Raw genomic sequence first — 15,447 nt, forward strand, 5'->3', positions numbered from 1 at the left:
ATAGTTAGGAAAATGCATACAGCTATGAATGAAGTAGAGAGATGGGGATTAAATTTCCTGTTGCAAAGACTCAAGTTATGTGTTGAGTCTCTCAAACAAGAATCAGTGGTAAACTTTCTATATATGTGGATGGACACAAGGCTAACGTGGAAGGTGCTTGTGAATAAAGTTACAGAGAAGTGTAAAAAAAAAAAGCCTTCAATGTGCTCAGATGCTTAGTTGGACAAGTAGGAGCTAATTTAAACAAACGTACATTGCTTTAATCAGATATCTTTGATTATGGATGTGCTGTTTCTGGATCAGCCTCACCAGTGGTCTTAAAGCCCTTACATAAAATTCAAGCTCTAGTATAGAGATTGTGTTGTGGTGCTGTTAAATATTCCCAATTTTGGCATTACTGGTGAACTACCTTGCATCTCCACAGATTATAGTTAGCAATGGTTTATTGGGTTGGCATAAGAGGACATAAAGTTGGTCATCCCATATTGGCAACATTATCAGACAAAGTATCAACATTCACTTCTAAAAGGTGCTATCATTTTTAGAGTAGGTGGAAGTACATCCTGATTATGTACTTCTGTGCCCTGAATCGTTCTTCATCTCGATATCTATTAAAACAGGTTGGCCAGACATTCTTCTTGAGATTGGATGTTTGTTGAAGCTGCAGAGTCCAGGCCTGTGTATTCATTTTGTCTGGGTCCCTGCCCATATTGAGGTTGAAAGAAATGAGATGGCAGACATTCTATCCAGGCAATCATTTAAAATTAAAGATATAAATATAGTGGTGCCTTTACAAAAGGGGCAGATGAATGTCATAATTGAAAAGTGTATTCAATCATTGCGGTAACAACGTTGGCATGTATAAGGAAAAGAAAAGATGGCGTTGATATACAATTTAGAGGATGGTGGGAACTCAACTGGGAAATGGTATATAAGGAGAAAAGTTATATCTGCATGTTTACGTATTGAACATACTGGATTGAATACCTGTTGAGAACTAATATGCGTGATACGGGAGTGCACTTGTCAAGAAGCTGCGCAGCATATACTGTATTGTTTGAATGCAGTTGCTATGAGGTGCAAAATAAACATCTCATTGCTAAATTGAGACCTTTGGGACATAGACAGTTTAACGTGGAAAGTCTGTTAGGATATCACTGCCATCGTAACGTATGAGTTTTGATATTATTTGAGTTTTTTTGGGGAGGGGGTATATTTAATGAGTACATCCCGCCTCTTTGCCCCACACCAACTCCGTTAGTGGCGGTAATGCACCGGCATTAAATTTTGCAAGAAGCGGAAGTGACGCCAATCTCGCACGACGCTGGCAGGAGGGAGAGGATGGAGGAGCTGGGTCCACAGCTCCCGGGCTCCAGACCCGTGGAGCTGGGCTTCGTGGAGCCGGCGGCCCCGGCGCGGCTGGCGAGCTCGCAGTTCCCCAGCAAGGTGGGCGGGCGGCCGGCCTGGCTGAGCCTGGAGCTGCCGGGGCCCGAGCGCCTGCGGTGCGGCGGATGCGCGCAGCCCCTGACGTTCCTGCTGCAGGTGTACGCGCCGCGGGACAGCGCCTTCCACCGCTCGCTCCTAATCTTCTGCTGCGCGCTCTCGGACTGTCGGGACCGCGGCTTCATCGTCCTGCGAAGCCAGCTGGGGCGGGTCAACGATTTCTATTCGGCCGAGCCGGAGCCGGAGCCGCAGCCCGATGCACCTCTCAGGCCGATTCCTGGACTCAACCTGTGCCGTGTGTGCGGCGCCTCTGGCCCCAAGGCCTGCTCCCGTTGCCGTCGCGCTCGCTACTGCGGCAAGGAGCACCAAAGAGCCGACTGGAAAGCGGGGCATCGAGCGGTGTGCGGCCAGCCCGGTGAGTGGGATCACGCAGCAATTCAACAAATGTGTGCCTGCCTCTTCCCTTTCCATCAAACTTCATGTCGGTATCTCTCCCGCTGTCGGTTTTGCAGGACAACCGGTCGAGGATGGGTTTTCAGCTCTCAATATCCTTTTTCCCGAGTTCGAGCTGGTGATGGAGCTCGAGGAATCGGAGGGTGAGGAGCTGGAAGAACTACAAACGTGCATGGACTCATTGTCAGTACAAAAAAGTGGTGAGTGAGTATTGGATTAACACTAATCTAGTTTGATATTGTGATGGAAACTCACTGTCCAAGGCCTGGGGACCCTTTGACAAGCTCAGCTTTCGAACATAGCAACTGACATTTCAAGGGATCAAAGAGTTGTTTTTGAGTAAGTTCAAGCCCAACTGATATTTCTTGCTCAAATTCCTGTCGTAAACAAGAACCGGTATTCGGTTCTAAATGTAAACTGCAAGCGATAATCTGTACTAGGTTAAAAGGATAGATTTGCAAACAGCGCTGGGCTGATGGAGGTGCAGTGTAAGCAGTGGGGTTATGTTAATTGGTTTGCATCTAACCAGATGCTTATTTAGTTCAAGCAAGGTTACAGACCAGATCAATACTATTAAATAGCTGATCTATCGATAGCTGGAAGATTTGTGTACTCTGTCAACCTTCACAGCATTCATTTTGGTTGTGTGGGATATCTCTCCCTAAAAGCTTTAAGACCATCTCTGAAAAGGCATTTTAAAAAAGTATTGCATGCGAGTGAGGTCATCAAGTAGCAAAAAAACAGTATAAAATGTCAAAGAGCAGTCAGTTTCGTTAGGAATAGTCAAGGGATGACAATAAAAATGATAGAAAGGTGATGCTCAACGGCAACTTGCATGTCGTTTTAGCTTGCAGGAGTTGTATCTGTGTTTTGAAAATCCTTCTAGAAATCATTTGTAATTTGGAAATCTTTTAGAAAATTGAAAATCTTGAGTTTTAAATGTCTTTAGAATTTTAGGGGAAAATCCTTATCCATGAAGGTTCTGAGATGAATGGAAGGATGTGTTTTTTTTTCTCATTCTCTGTTTTTTTCTAATTTTATCCTCAATTGGACTGCCCAATCTTTCTTTTTCTTTCCTTTTTTTTTGTTTTTTGTTTCAGTTTAGTTGGTGGGGTTTTTTTTCCTTATCAATAAAATTTCCAATCTTTTTTTCTTATGATTGTTATGAGGAGTTGTAGTTTTTTTATTATAATATATATAACAGCATAATATTTTACTTATTTGATTTTGATATTATATACTTTTTGTTTTTACTATTGCTGTTTATATGTCTTTTATATTATCTACTTGTTAAACTCCTCTTCCGATTTGTATATTCTTTATTTGGAAATCAATAAAAAGATTGAAAAATGGAAATAGAATTTTATGTAAATTTAAATGTGCATCACTAAATCGAATTGTGTTTGAGCTACTTTGTTGGCTGGAAGTATCATCTTGGTAGGGAAGGGAATTCCCATGCTCAGATCGTGGGTATTGGTAGCTAAACTTGCCATGGAGGATTAACAAGGAAGTGATCCAGCCTTTGAAGAGTAACTGGCTACAGTAAAACCTCCCATTAGTGTGGGTATCCATAGCTGTTTTTTTTTATCAGATTGGGCTTAAGATCTTCATTTGAGTTCAGAATTTTGCAACAGCAAACCCAATACCATCACAAGTTGTTCTGTGAAATATAAAGAATTCCCACTAAAACTTTAAAATATGTCTTTGGAACAGTTGAACAAATACAGCAGCAAAATTAGTTTGTAATTTCCTTGCTTTCATATTTCCTGAAATTTAGTCTATTTTATTCCATATTTTCTGTTCCCATCTTTAATTTTGCAGTACCAAACTATGTAAAGCAGACTGGAGTTGACAATTTACTTTTCCTTGCTAATAAAGACACTGATAAGTATTTTTTTCCACAATACTTGTGTATAATAAATCTTTGTTTTATCATCTGACCCTGGGCAGCAAAGTAGCATTTGCGCTGGATAGTATGCTTGATTTCTGTCATTTTGTTTTGGTGTTTGACAGTGTATAGAAGTATTCATCCTGCTTAGTACAGCTCTGAAACACACAAGTGGAAGAAATTGCATTTGACAGAATAGAGGAGGAGGTGATAGCTGTCCCATGTCTAGTAACAATCTTTGTGTTCAGTTTGCATGTCTGAAGTGATGGAGGAGCAGGAGCTGGAAGCCATGGCAAAACATGCAACGAAAGAAGACCAGATCTTCGCTAAGTTTAAGAAGCGGATTGCATTAGCACCTGATCAGGTCTGTAGAATGTGTCCTTTAAGGAGAGAGCTGGTTAGATATCTGTGAAATCATACATTTTATTTTCTTTCTTTTGCTTGACTGTAACTCAAACTTATTAAAGTGATTTGCAACTTTACATTAGAGAGGAAGAGTTGTAAAATGAAACTATTGTACCTTAAATAACTTAACTGTCACCCCAGTTAATCATACAATCACAGGAATGAAGTGTGTTTTGCTAATCTTGGTATAAAAAATTCTGTTACCTGGTCATTAATGTTTTGTTTCATATTCATTTGTAATATACTAGTTTATCAGATCGGGCATTGATTGAGCAGTGAGAGCACAGTTAGTACTCGTGTTAGCTCTTGTGCGTAAAATCTGAAATGCTTTCCTTCCCCTAAATGCTGAACTGCACAGATTAAAAGATGGAACAATTATTTGTCTTACAAAAATTAGTTTAACTGCTTCAGTTAAAAGCTGTTATAATCTGTACCTGAGCTCTATTTATCACAACTTTAAATTCAGTTTGCTTTAATATCACTCTATGGCACTAACCTGCAGTTTTGTTATTATGTGCCAATAGTTCAACTAGAACTTTTTTGTTCTACCCAATTCTGAAAACTACCCAATCAAGAGGAGGTCATTTGGCCTTTGATGCCTCCAATGCCATTCATTAAGTTCATAGCTGAACTGGTACCTTTCCTCCATTTTCTTGCAATATCTCTAACTAAAATATTTAAAAAGTCATTCCTTTTTCTTTCTGATTCATCATCAAGAAGTATTTGCCAACAAAAGAATCCTTGTACATGTGTTAAAGGATATAAAGTCACCACTTTATTAGGATATGAAAGCTACTCATTAACCATTTCAACAAATTATGGAACAAAGAATATTTATCAACCACTCAGGAACTGATCAGTGCAGTGGTGGAGGGAACCCCAGGTGTCCGACAGCTGCTTCTACTTCTCACTCAGGTCTGGTTGTGACTCCAGCCTAAATTGAGTGTATCATTGCCGTTTTTATATCTTTAGAACCCTTATCCTAGAACTTCTCCATGGTACCAGGTCATGCCTGCTTATCTCAATGACCATTTAGCTTAGGCAATTTAAAATAGTATGCCTGAGATACAATTTGAGATGTTATGTTGTGGAGTAAATCTCATCCCACCGTATCAGGCAGCCAATTTGTCCTTGCAACTTGTAATTTTTTTTCAGCAAGCACTTATCAAGGCAGGGGGGAGGGAGAGGGTAGGAAATTGCCACAATGCATACAGTGCAGTGGACTCTCCAATTATTTAATATTCTGCCAAGATGAGCAGCCATGGCAATCCATTTCAGAAGCTACTTTTCTGTCCATACTTTTGCACATATGAAGAAATAATCAAATATCATTCCTAGACAATTAAAATCTTTCCTTGCCATCTCTTGATTCTTTTCATATCGACTCATCTGCCAGCCTCTGTTTTTATAAAAAATTTAACAACTGAACATTCACAAATGTTTGGAGTGGAGAATTCCAAAGACTCAAAACCCTCTCCTTCACTCAGTCTTAAATATCTATCCCTAATTCTGGGCAGTAATATCCTTTCTGTCAAGCCCTGTAAGAATTTTAATTTCAATGCAATTACTTCTCATTCTTCTAACTTTTAATGAATACAAGTCTGGTATATCCAATCTTATTTCATTGGCAAAACTGCTATACTATTGTAACCCTTGGTTCGGCTGGCAGCTTAAACTAGGGGAAACAACCCTCAGCCAGGCCAAACTTAAGAAATCTCGTTTGGGTGGATGCTGTGTGATGTGTCCCGTTACAAAACAGTACCACAAAATAATGAACAGTACACAATATGCAATTAAACGATTGAGCTTTATAATTCTTAATTTGACTATAGGGGTTAGTAAAGAAACAAATAAAAAAGGGCCTATTCTCGTGAAACAGTTTAATACACAAATGTTGGAGCTCACATTTCTCCATTTGTTCCCGTGAACTTCCTCCAAACGTAGCCGACCCTCAGACCCTCTCTCCTCAGTCTACTCTGTCTGGCGGTCTACCAACTCTCCATTCGCATCTTCTGTCTTCATCTCTCCCCGACAAAAGACCGTGAGATCCCTTCTCCCAGATCCACAAGAAAGAACAACATCCTCTCATTGGCTAACATACATTCCAAAGGCCCTGTTATCTCTAGTCATAACCCAAACATTGTGGCTACAGAGAAACCATTACCTCAGCAGTGGAACAGTACAAAGGGGCCATTACATTAACAGTGAAACCTTACACTAGGAAAGGGTCTTTTATCTTTGTTGGTCTCCCATTGTGGTAAGGATATATTGTTTTTGATAAGAACAAAATTAACAATTCAGTTGTAGTTTTACTGAGGCTCTACATAATTTTATTTACACATTATATCTATACTTAAAATTTCATTAAAGGTCAACAATTTGACTTCAATACTTACTGTACCTGTATGTTGATTTTTCAATGATTTAAGGTACAAGGGACTGAGAAACGAGAACAAAAATGGGCAGGGGGGTGCTGTGGGGGCAATCCCAGAAGTTTGAGAAATCGATGTTCATGCCATCAGGTTGGAACACCAGATGGAATATAAGGTGTTGTTTCTCCAACCTGTTTGTAGTCTCATTGCAACCGTTGAAGAAGCCATGATTTGACATATCGAAATGGGAAGTGGAATTAAGATGGGTGACCACTGGGATATCCCGCATCTTCTGGCGGGTGCTCAGTGAAATGGTCTCCATCTATGTCAGGTCTCACCGATATACAGGAGGCCCCACCAGGAGCACTGGACACAGTATATGAGTGGCAAATCTGTCCATTCTAGCTGCTTGGCAATCTCGGTGCTTTTGAACTCCAATCCGTCACCAGCTAAAGCAAACTCACTTTACCATTTTTGCGCACCGAACTGGGTGACCTGACATCTGCAATGTTGTCACCCAAACTGTTGCTTCAGATTGTGAATTACTGGGTCCCCAAGCACCAATCCATGCAATGATGTGTGCAGGATGGGAAAAGTTTAATAGAAATTAGAAGGCCAACTTTTTCTCCTAGAGTGGTGAGTACAGTAAAATCTGGTTATTTGAGCAATTGATGAACCGGAGCAGCTGATTATTTGGGACATTATGCTGCTTAAATGGGACAGGAGACTGTTGCTGAACAGTTTCTAATCAGCATCAGTCAAATGCACTTGTGTGACCATTTAGAAACTACACTGTACTTAGAGCAAACAGTTTCTAAATAGCATCAGTTGTGTGTGGTTGTGCTATCCATTTGGGCTGAAAGACAATTCAAAAAGCAATGACTTCGATCATTTTGTCCTTTATTTTGATTTTAATGTGAATGCAATGAACAAATTCCTTCAATAATTAGGAACTAATACACATTTTTATGCCACTGTAGTTGTATTTGTGGTGTCCCAATTTGTTCTGTATTTAATTTGAATACATGATTTGTTACTTAGTTAAATGGTAGTTTGTCTTTTTTTATCTTTAACTATTTCCATGAAACTTTGGCTAATTTGGGCAGCCGCTAAATTGGGATTAAAGGTACATTGCATTTGCCAACTCACGATTAACGCAACCTGCAAGTTAGCCTTTAGGCAATCCTGCACGAGGACTCCCTATCAGTGCATGATCTATCATATACTTCCCAACACTGTATTCCATCTGTCACTTCTTTGCCATTCTCCTAATTTAAGTCCTTTTGCAGGCTCCCTGCTTCAACACTACTTGACCCTGCATCTTTGTATTGACTACAAACTTGGCCATAAACCAATCAATTTTGTCATCTAAATCATTGACAACACCACTAGTCATGGCAGCCAATCAAAAAAAGGCTCCCAATTCCCCCCCACACTTTGCTTCTTGCCAGTTAGCCAGTCTACCCATTCTAGTATCATTCCTTTAATGCCCTGGGCTCTTATCTTGCTAAACAGCCTCGTGTTGCATCTTATCAAAGGCCTTCTGAAAATCCAACTACATAACATCTACCAATTCTTCTTTGTGTATCCTACTTGTTATTTCTTCAAAGAATTTCAACAGATTTGTCAAGCAAGATTTTCCCTTAAGGAAACCATGCTGAATTTGGTTTCTTTTACCATGTGCCAGGTACCCCAAAACATCCTTTACAATAGACTCTCAATATTTTGCTAACCACTGAGGTCAAGCTAACTGGCCTATTTCCTTTCTTCCAACTCCCTCCCTTCTTGAAGAATGGAGTGATATTTGCAATTCTCCAGTCTTCTGGAACCTTGCTAGAATCTAGTGTTTCTTTAAAGATCATTACTAATACCTGCACAATCTCTTCAGAATCCTGTGGTGTAGTCCACCTGGTTCAAGTGACTTACCTACCTTCAGACCGTTCAGCTTCCCTATCGTCACCACCCTAGTAATAGCAACTATACTCACTTCTGACCCCTGACAATCTCACACTTCCGGCATACTTATAGTGTCTTCCACAATGAAGACTGAGACAAAATACTTCTTCAGTTTGTCTGCCATTTCCTTGTCACCCATTACTACCTCTCAAGCATCATTTTCCAGTGGTCAGGTATCTACTCTCGTCTCCCTTTTACTTTTTCTATACTGTATCTGGGGGGAAAAAAACTTCTGGTATCTTTGATATTATTTACTAGCTTGCTGTCATATTTAATCTTTTCTTTCCTTATGGCTTTTAGTTGCCTTTTGTTGGCTTTTTTAAAGGCTTCCCAATCCTCTAACTTCACACTAATTTTTGCTTTATTGTATGCCCTCTCTTTGGCTTTTATGTTGGCTTTGACTTCCCTTGTCAGCCACGGCTGTGGTTCCTGCCTTTAGAATACTACTTCTTCCAGTAAAGATTTTTTTTGACATTTATTTGCCTTCTTTGACAACATTGTAGAATTCATAAGTAGAAACAGCCTCATCAGTTTTGTTACAATGCCAAAATTATTCAGTAAATACTGGATCTAGCTTAATGAGAAACTACACCAATCTTGAGAGAGACTTGTTGCTCATACACTTAATTTTCATTTTCATTTTTTGTAGGTGTTGCGCTACTGCAGAGGAGGAGGCCCGTTGTGGGTATCTGGTAATAACACTCCAACAGATAATGACATCCCAAATTGTTCTTGTGGAGCTAGGCGTGAATTTGAATTTCAGGTATGAATTATACAGTAAAACTCTGGATATCTCCTGTCAACCATTTAGAAGTTCAGAAGGTTAAGTACTTGGCAACTAGATTACCAAATAATTAAAGTTTGCTTAGCTGCCTCTATTTCAACACACTGTTGTCCCTGATTCTGTGCTCCTTTCTCACTGATGGGACCCCAGCTTCTGTGCTCCCTTATTTGGTTAGTAGACAATTTTATCATACTGTGTAACATTTAAAAAAAAAAGATTGAAGTGTTTAATAGAAATAACATTCAATGGTCCAGAAAATTTACTAATCCTCTATTACCTTGGACTTGAAAATGCTGGATTGTTTATGTTTATTAAATTACTTTAATTATCAATGTAAATTAACTAAATTGCTTTAGCTTATTTGATCAGGCAGGGTAAAAAATTATTTGAATTAAAGAGGCAGCATCTCTGGAAACAGGAACAGCTGTGTATTTCACATGAAAGACCTTTAATCAGAAACGGGGAGGGTGATTTTATATTAAGTTTCTTCAAATTCACTAACTTTCTCAGTTCCTATGAAAAGTCTTTCAACTGACTTTGAACTGTTGCTTTCTGAAGATGCAACCTGACCCAGCATTATTTAAAGAGAATCGAAGAATGAAGAGATTTTCTTTTCTTGAGTTTAAGGACAGAATAAAGGCTTTGCTCCAAAGAAAAGTTTGTTTCAAAATTGCCCGTGTGCTGCAGATTCAGATAAACATTGCCCTGCCTCATAGCGTGTTGGGTTACGTAAAGTTATAAGGCCAATAATCTGCAAATCAAAACTTGCTGTTTGGATAAACAACATATGAACTAAGAGTAGGAATAAGCTCTGGGGCCTCTCAAGATCAATTTTTGATCTGCTTGTAACTTCAACACTGTACTCCTACCTACCCTATGGTAGCTCTTCACCCCAGCTTTAAAAAAAAAAGTGTGAACACTGTTTGACACAAACTTTGCAAAAAGGTTCAAAGCCTTGTCACCTTGGGGAAAAAAAAATCTCATGTTATATGGGTAAAGACTGACACCAAGTTGGAGATTCTTTTTCCCCTAGATGAAACATGATGTCCATACACTCTATCACAATCCTTCAGAATTAATTTCTCATTGCCTTGAACAGTGTATAGTGTATGTTAAGTGCTGCATTATTTTTCATCTGAACTCACTTACTGTCTTACCCAACTCATTTGTTGCTTTGTATACAGACATTGTTGGTTTTTGTATCGCAGAGTAGATGGGGCTAACTTGTTATCTAAATTCTTGTAGCAGTAAAGTAAATCAGATCAGAACCCATCATTTTATTTTGGATATCTTATTGCATGTTAAACTGGTTCCAGCTTGTGCGGAGGCTCTTGACGAGGTTAGAAAGTTTATTTCGTCAAGTGTGAACAAATAGGACTTATGTTACAAAATTAGTTCCTGCTTTTGGATTTTGATGGACAGGGACTAAATTCAGCCACTTATTTTGAGATTTTTTTTAAAATATAGGTGATGCCACAGTTGCTTAACCAGCTTAAAGTGGATCGGCTTGAAGAAAGTTTGGACTGGGGAACACTTACTGTTTACACCTGTGCACAAAGCTGTGACCCTGGCAACACATACGTTCTCGAATTCATCTGGAAGCAGGATTTTACTGCAGAGCAGGTGTAATTATTTACTGCACATGAACAGAATCTATTGCCTAGATTCCTTCCCCTCCACCCCCAAAGACTCCTCTTTTATAGACAGCATTACTGTGTTCACTCGCACTTCCAAATGTGTGAAGACGTTGCTCCAAGAACCTATATGCTTAAAATTAATGGAGAAACAGATAGTTTGGGGTCTTATTTTGTAAAGATTGTTGTTTTACAAACTGAGAAAGAACATAATTGTACAAATAGTAAATTGTATTGATACATTACTTATATTTTTATGCTGTGGTCTTAGTGATTTTGCTATGTACGGAGAGGAGAACATTTTAAATGGAGACAACAATTCTACACCCTTGTAAGAAATTAGTTATTGCATTGGAACATCTTTTTTAGTGTAGTGACAGGTGAAAATTTAGCTCCTGTGTGGATTCAAAGAAAATTCACATGGGTAGCATGAAGCATGGTTGACAAATGTTTATCTGCAACTCTGTTTTTCTATTTGTAGAACTACCTTTGTTACGGGAGTTATGGTGCAGAAAAGCAACTCTTGCAGAAATAGCAAAGTAGTTGCCTTGTGGCTCAATTCCCTTTCTTTGCCAGTTCTCTGAAGGAGAATTGAGAGCTATCAGTCAAATTTACCTTACCATTAAATATTTCCAGTAATCTAGTCTTTACTCTAGGATATAGAATTCTGAGATTCAAAACCCATTATGAGAAGAAAATCCCTTAAGTTTTAGATCACTGCCCTCTTATAACATGACTTTTTTTGATGTTCTCATAATTGGAAATGCATCCTATCATGCCCACTTAGGATTGGGTAATATCACAAATTCTTTAAAAAAGAGAATATAGGTTAAGTTGTTTTGCCTTTTGCTAGAAGACAACCCTCATTCAAAGAATTAGTTGAATGAATCTCTTCGCCACCTCCATTTTTACCTCATTGTAAACTTCACACTATATTCAAGGTTCAGCCTTGATGACCCCTATACAGTTAGAACAATATTTTAAAATTAGAAACAATATTCTAATCCCTTTGTAATTTGCCCTTTGAACTATAAGGCTGCACCTGAATGCTAATTTTTTGTTAGCTTGATTAACTGGATCTGTCGCACTTTACTCATTTGCAGTATCGACATTGAGAAGTTTGAACTTGGTTTCCTTTTATACCTCACACTTTCATATATTGAACTGCATCTAACAAGATTTCACCCACCTACTCTAGCTTGTGGCAGAGCCCAAATATCCCTTCTTGCCATGGTAGCGTAGCAGCTGGTGATGCTATTACAGGTCTGGGTGTTCTGGAGTTTAGAGTTTATAGACAATAGGTGCAGAAGTAGACCATTCGGCCCTTCGAGCCTGCACCGCCATTTTGAGATCATGGCTGATCAACTACTATCAATACCCAGTTCCTGCCTTGTCCCCATATCCCTTGATTCCCCTGTCCATACGATACCTATCTAGCTCCTTCTTGAAAGCATCCAGAGAATTGGCCTCCACTACCTTCCGAGGCAGTGCATTCCAGACCCCCACAACTCTCTGGGAGAAGAAGTTTAATTCTGGCGTTATCAATAAGGAGTTGTGTTCTCTGCTTGAGTGTGTGGGTTTCCTCCGGGTGCTCCGATTTCCTCATGCGGTCCAAACACTGTGGTGAATTGTTCATTGTAAATTAGGCTAGTGTTTAAAAAGGTGCTGGGCTGGAAGTGCCTATTCTATGCTGAAAAAGAAATATACATTCCATCTTCTCCTCCAAGTCAATATGCACCAATTTATTGCAGGCTAAGAAATGATCCGTGGGACACACCACTCATTAAAGCTTAAAGCATGAACAAAACATTATTCCTATTTACAAAATACTTGGCTCTGATTAAGCTACAGCTGAGCCTTCAAAACAGCTGGGAAATTGCAAAAGTACTGCTTTGCAGAGAAGCAGAGTTCACTGAAGTTGGCAAGGCATGTCAACAACTTGGTATTGATGAGTTGGGCTGTTAGACCCATTTCTGTGCTGTATAACTACGACTCAATGATCTTTGTGAAATTAATAGACTTTATTAGAAACATAATAATTTGAGACATTAAAAAAAACTCGCGTTGCAGATGGCTTATTCACATTACCTTCTGAGTGAAGGATGTTAAACAATAGAGGTCAATTCAGATTGTGCTTTTATGTAATGTTCATAGTTTGCTTGCAAGAGGAATTCAAAATATGAATTGGATCCTAGAGTCACGAGATGATCTGACAGTAGCAAGAACTTTACTTCTGGCAAGTAGTGTTTTAGCTCAATTCCTAAAATGAAACAGAGTGAAAATTATTCAGTGTAAAAACATTCACCGTGTTCTCAACAGTAAGTGTACCAGATGCATTGAGAAACAACATTTATGGTGACCCATCATTCAGGACACTTCACTCTTTTCAAGAACTGGAAAGAAAATGATTGTGGTTCATGCCTCATAATCAGACATCTGTGCAGGTAAACCAAAATAAATTTTGTTTTCTACAAGGCTTGTGTGTTTAAAATTTAGGGTACAGGTTCAAGGCAAGAGGGAAGGAATTTAGATATATTAAGAAATTTTGTCAAATAGAGGGCACTTGTTGCGCCCAGAATGACCTGCCAGCAGAGGCAATGCTATGATGTTTAAAATGCATTTGGACAGGTATTTGAATAGGAAAGTAGAAGGAAACAGGCTTAATGTGTGCATATGGGATTCATGTAGATTGACTTTGGGGGTTGCCTTAAGAGCTGGTTTCTGTGCTAATTATTCATATTTCAATAGTTGCACAAGATCCCCAACAAACCAACTTGTTATGGGAATAACCATTGTGGAAAATGGGTTAAAACAAGCAGTTCATGCCAGACTAAAATGAATGATGATTTAGGGACTGCAACACTCACCTTCATCCATGAGCTTTTCTATGATTTTTATCAGGATGGTCTCCTTTGCAGCTTCGACAGGATCATCCTTCGGACTGAAAGACCAACTAAAGAAACAAAATATTCAAATTACTATGAATAGTCTTCAGAAAACAGGAATGCCTGGGCTTATTTGTTGATTACCAAATTGCAAGTGAACAATTCTAGCTCAAAAGGGCACTCAAATGTTTAAATTCAGGTTTTAGAAATGCTGCTCTTAAACCCTCTTTGCCATCTTCCAAACACAACCACTTGGGCCAAGAAACACGAACATTATTGGCTCATATATTTTATAATTAGTTGGGGCAAAAGCAAGGGAAACACTAATTACAACTGAAACGCAAGAGGGGAGGGTAAAGGGTTGTTTTAAAGGGTATCATAATTTTACACAATGATGCAAGCAGAGCTACTGTTGGTTTACATTTGTAACTAATTACAGTTAGCAACAGTTCCAGACTCCACATACTCATCTCTCTGGATGGCACGGCTGAAGATCTCCAGTTTCAGTTCATCAGCAGTGATGGAATTGTCCTCCTTTATAGCAACAAACAGACAAAAACATTCAAACTCAATTTAAGCAGAGCCTACTGTTACCCTTCCCAAAGATGCATAATATCTGCCACAAAAATTAAATATTTTCTAGCAGTTGATTTTCTATGGTTGTTAACTTATTTTTGTTTGGTAAACTGGCAGAATCCAAATTGGCAGCTGCTTTTATCATAATTGATTGTACTTCAAAAACTAATGATTTTAACCTGCTTTTGCATGGCCTGAGGATAGGAGACATCAAGTAAATACATCTCTTGCTTTTGCCTCTAAAAAGGTAAATGTAAATAATGGAATATGATGTGGGAAAATTAAGTTGAAACCAAAATGTAAAGGCATCGAACATAAGACAGGAGTACATTGACCAGCGGAGCAGTGCTGCTTTGTTAAAGTTGAGCAGTATAGCCATAACTTAGTAAGCATATCCTCTGTAATGGCAAGAAACAGTGAAGCAATATCTGATCCTGGGAAATCATTTGGAACAGGATACAGATTGCTTAATTTATACAACTGAGTTCTGATTTAAAGTTTTTTTTCAACTCACAACTTTATTGTGAATTAGTATTAGAAACTATGGGCATAGGTTCGCTCTCTAACTGTTCACAGAGGCCACCTTAAAGCATTTGCATCTTGTTCAGTTCTGAGAAGCACTATAAATCCCCTTGACCCAAACACTGAAGTCAGCAAAAGAGAGAGGGTATTTCTGCTGTTGCATTTTGGAAGATCCAATAAACTTAGATCCTCCAGCAGTTTGCTTATTGCACCAAAAAGATGGGCAGACACCATGTTCTCTGCTTTACAACCCGTTTCTCATCCTACTAGAAAATAAAAATCAGCTGCAAGTAGAGGATATTTTAATCCAAGCAACTTGGCTTTGAATCAGGGCAACTACACTTTGGAATTGATAGGATGGGAAAAAGCAATCATTATTTTTTTCTCTGTACCTTTTCAACGTACTCCAGTAGATCAAGTGCCTTCTTGAAATCATATTCATTTGCCCTTACATTGTCATCACTGATGTAAAGCTGGAGAAATTGAATATTAATCTGAATTAATTGAAGTGGAATAGACATTAAAAAAA

General features: G+C 38.8%; 2 protein-coding genes across 2 annotated transcripts in view; one reads left to right on the forward strand and one right to left on the reverse strand.

Annotated features, from left to right (window-relative positions):
* The first annotated feature begins 1,295 nt into the window (after positions 1-1,295).
* Positions 1,296-13,409, forward strand: pdcd2 (programmed cell death 2). The gene is made up of 5 exons (XM_073051176.1): positions 1,296-1,858; positions 1,956-2,096; positions 4,033-4,148; positions 9,167-9,280; positions 10,769-13,409. Exons 1-5 carry the CDS (start codon positions 1,342-1,344, stop codon positions 10,928-10,930), a joined length of 1,050 nt encoding a protein of 349 aa, XP_072907277.1. The 5' UTR covers positions 1,296-1,341; the 3' UTR covers positions 10,931-13,409.
* Positions 12,938-15,447, reverse strand: part of nup133 (nucleoporin 133) — a 39,810-nt gene continuing 37,300 nt past the window's right edge. Inside the window, exons 23-26 of the mRNA XM_073051166.1 lie at positions 15,311-15,391; positions 14,287-14,354; positions 13,803-13,888; positions 12,938-13,195 (exon numbers count right to left, since the gene is read on the reverse strand). Coding sequence (XP_072907267.1) covers positions 13,041-13,195; positions 13,803-13,888; positions 14,287-14,354; positions 15,311-15,391 — 390 coding nt within the window. The 3' untranslated portion in view covers positions 12,938-13,040. The remainder of the gene's footprint in view (positions 13,196-13,802; positions 13,889-14,286; positions 14,355-15,310; positions 15,392-15,447) is intronic.

Source organism: Hemitrygon akajei, chromosome 7 (genome assembly GCF_048418815.1).
Source record: "Hemitrygon akajei chromosome 7, sHemAka1.3, whole genome shotgun sequence".
Classification (NCBI taxonomy): Eukaryota; Metazoa; Chordata; class Chondrichthyes; order Myliobatiformes; family Dasyatidae; genus Hemitrygon; species Hemitrygon akajei.

What these genes read in the sequence shown, in the direction of transcription:
- pdcd2 (XM_073051176.1), top strand. Translation starts at nt 1,342, where the DNA reads ATGGAGGAGCTGGGTCCACAGCTCCCGGGCTCCAGACCCGTGGAGCTG. An exon ending in AGCGGTGTGCGGCCAGCCCG is followed by an intron (nt 1,859 to 1,955) that starts GTGAGTGGGATC and finishes TCGGTTTTGCAG; the next exon opens with GACAACCGGTCGAGGATGGG. An exon ending in TTGCATTAGCACCTGATCAG is followed by an intron (nt 4,149 to 9,166) that starts GTCTGTAGAATG and finishes CATTTTTTGTAG; the next exon opens with GTGTTGCGCTACTGCAGAGG.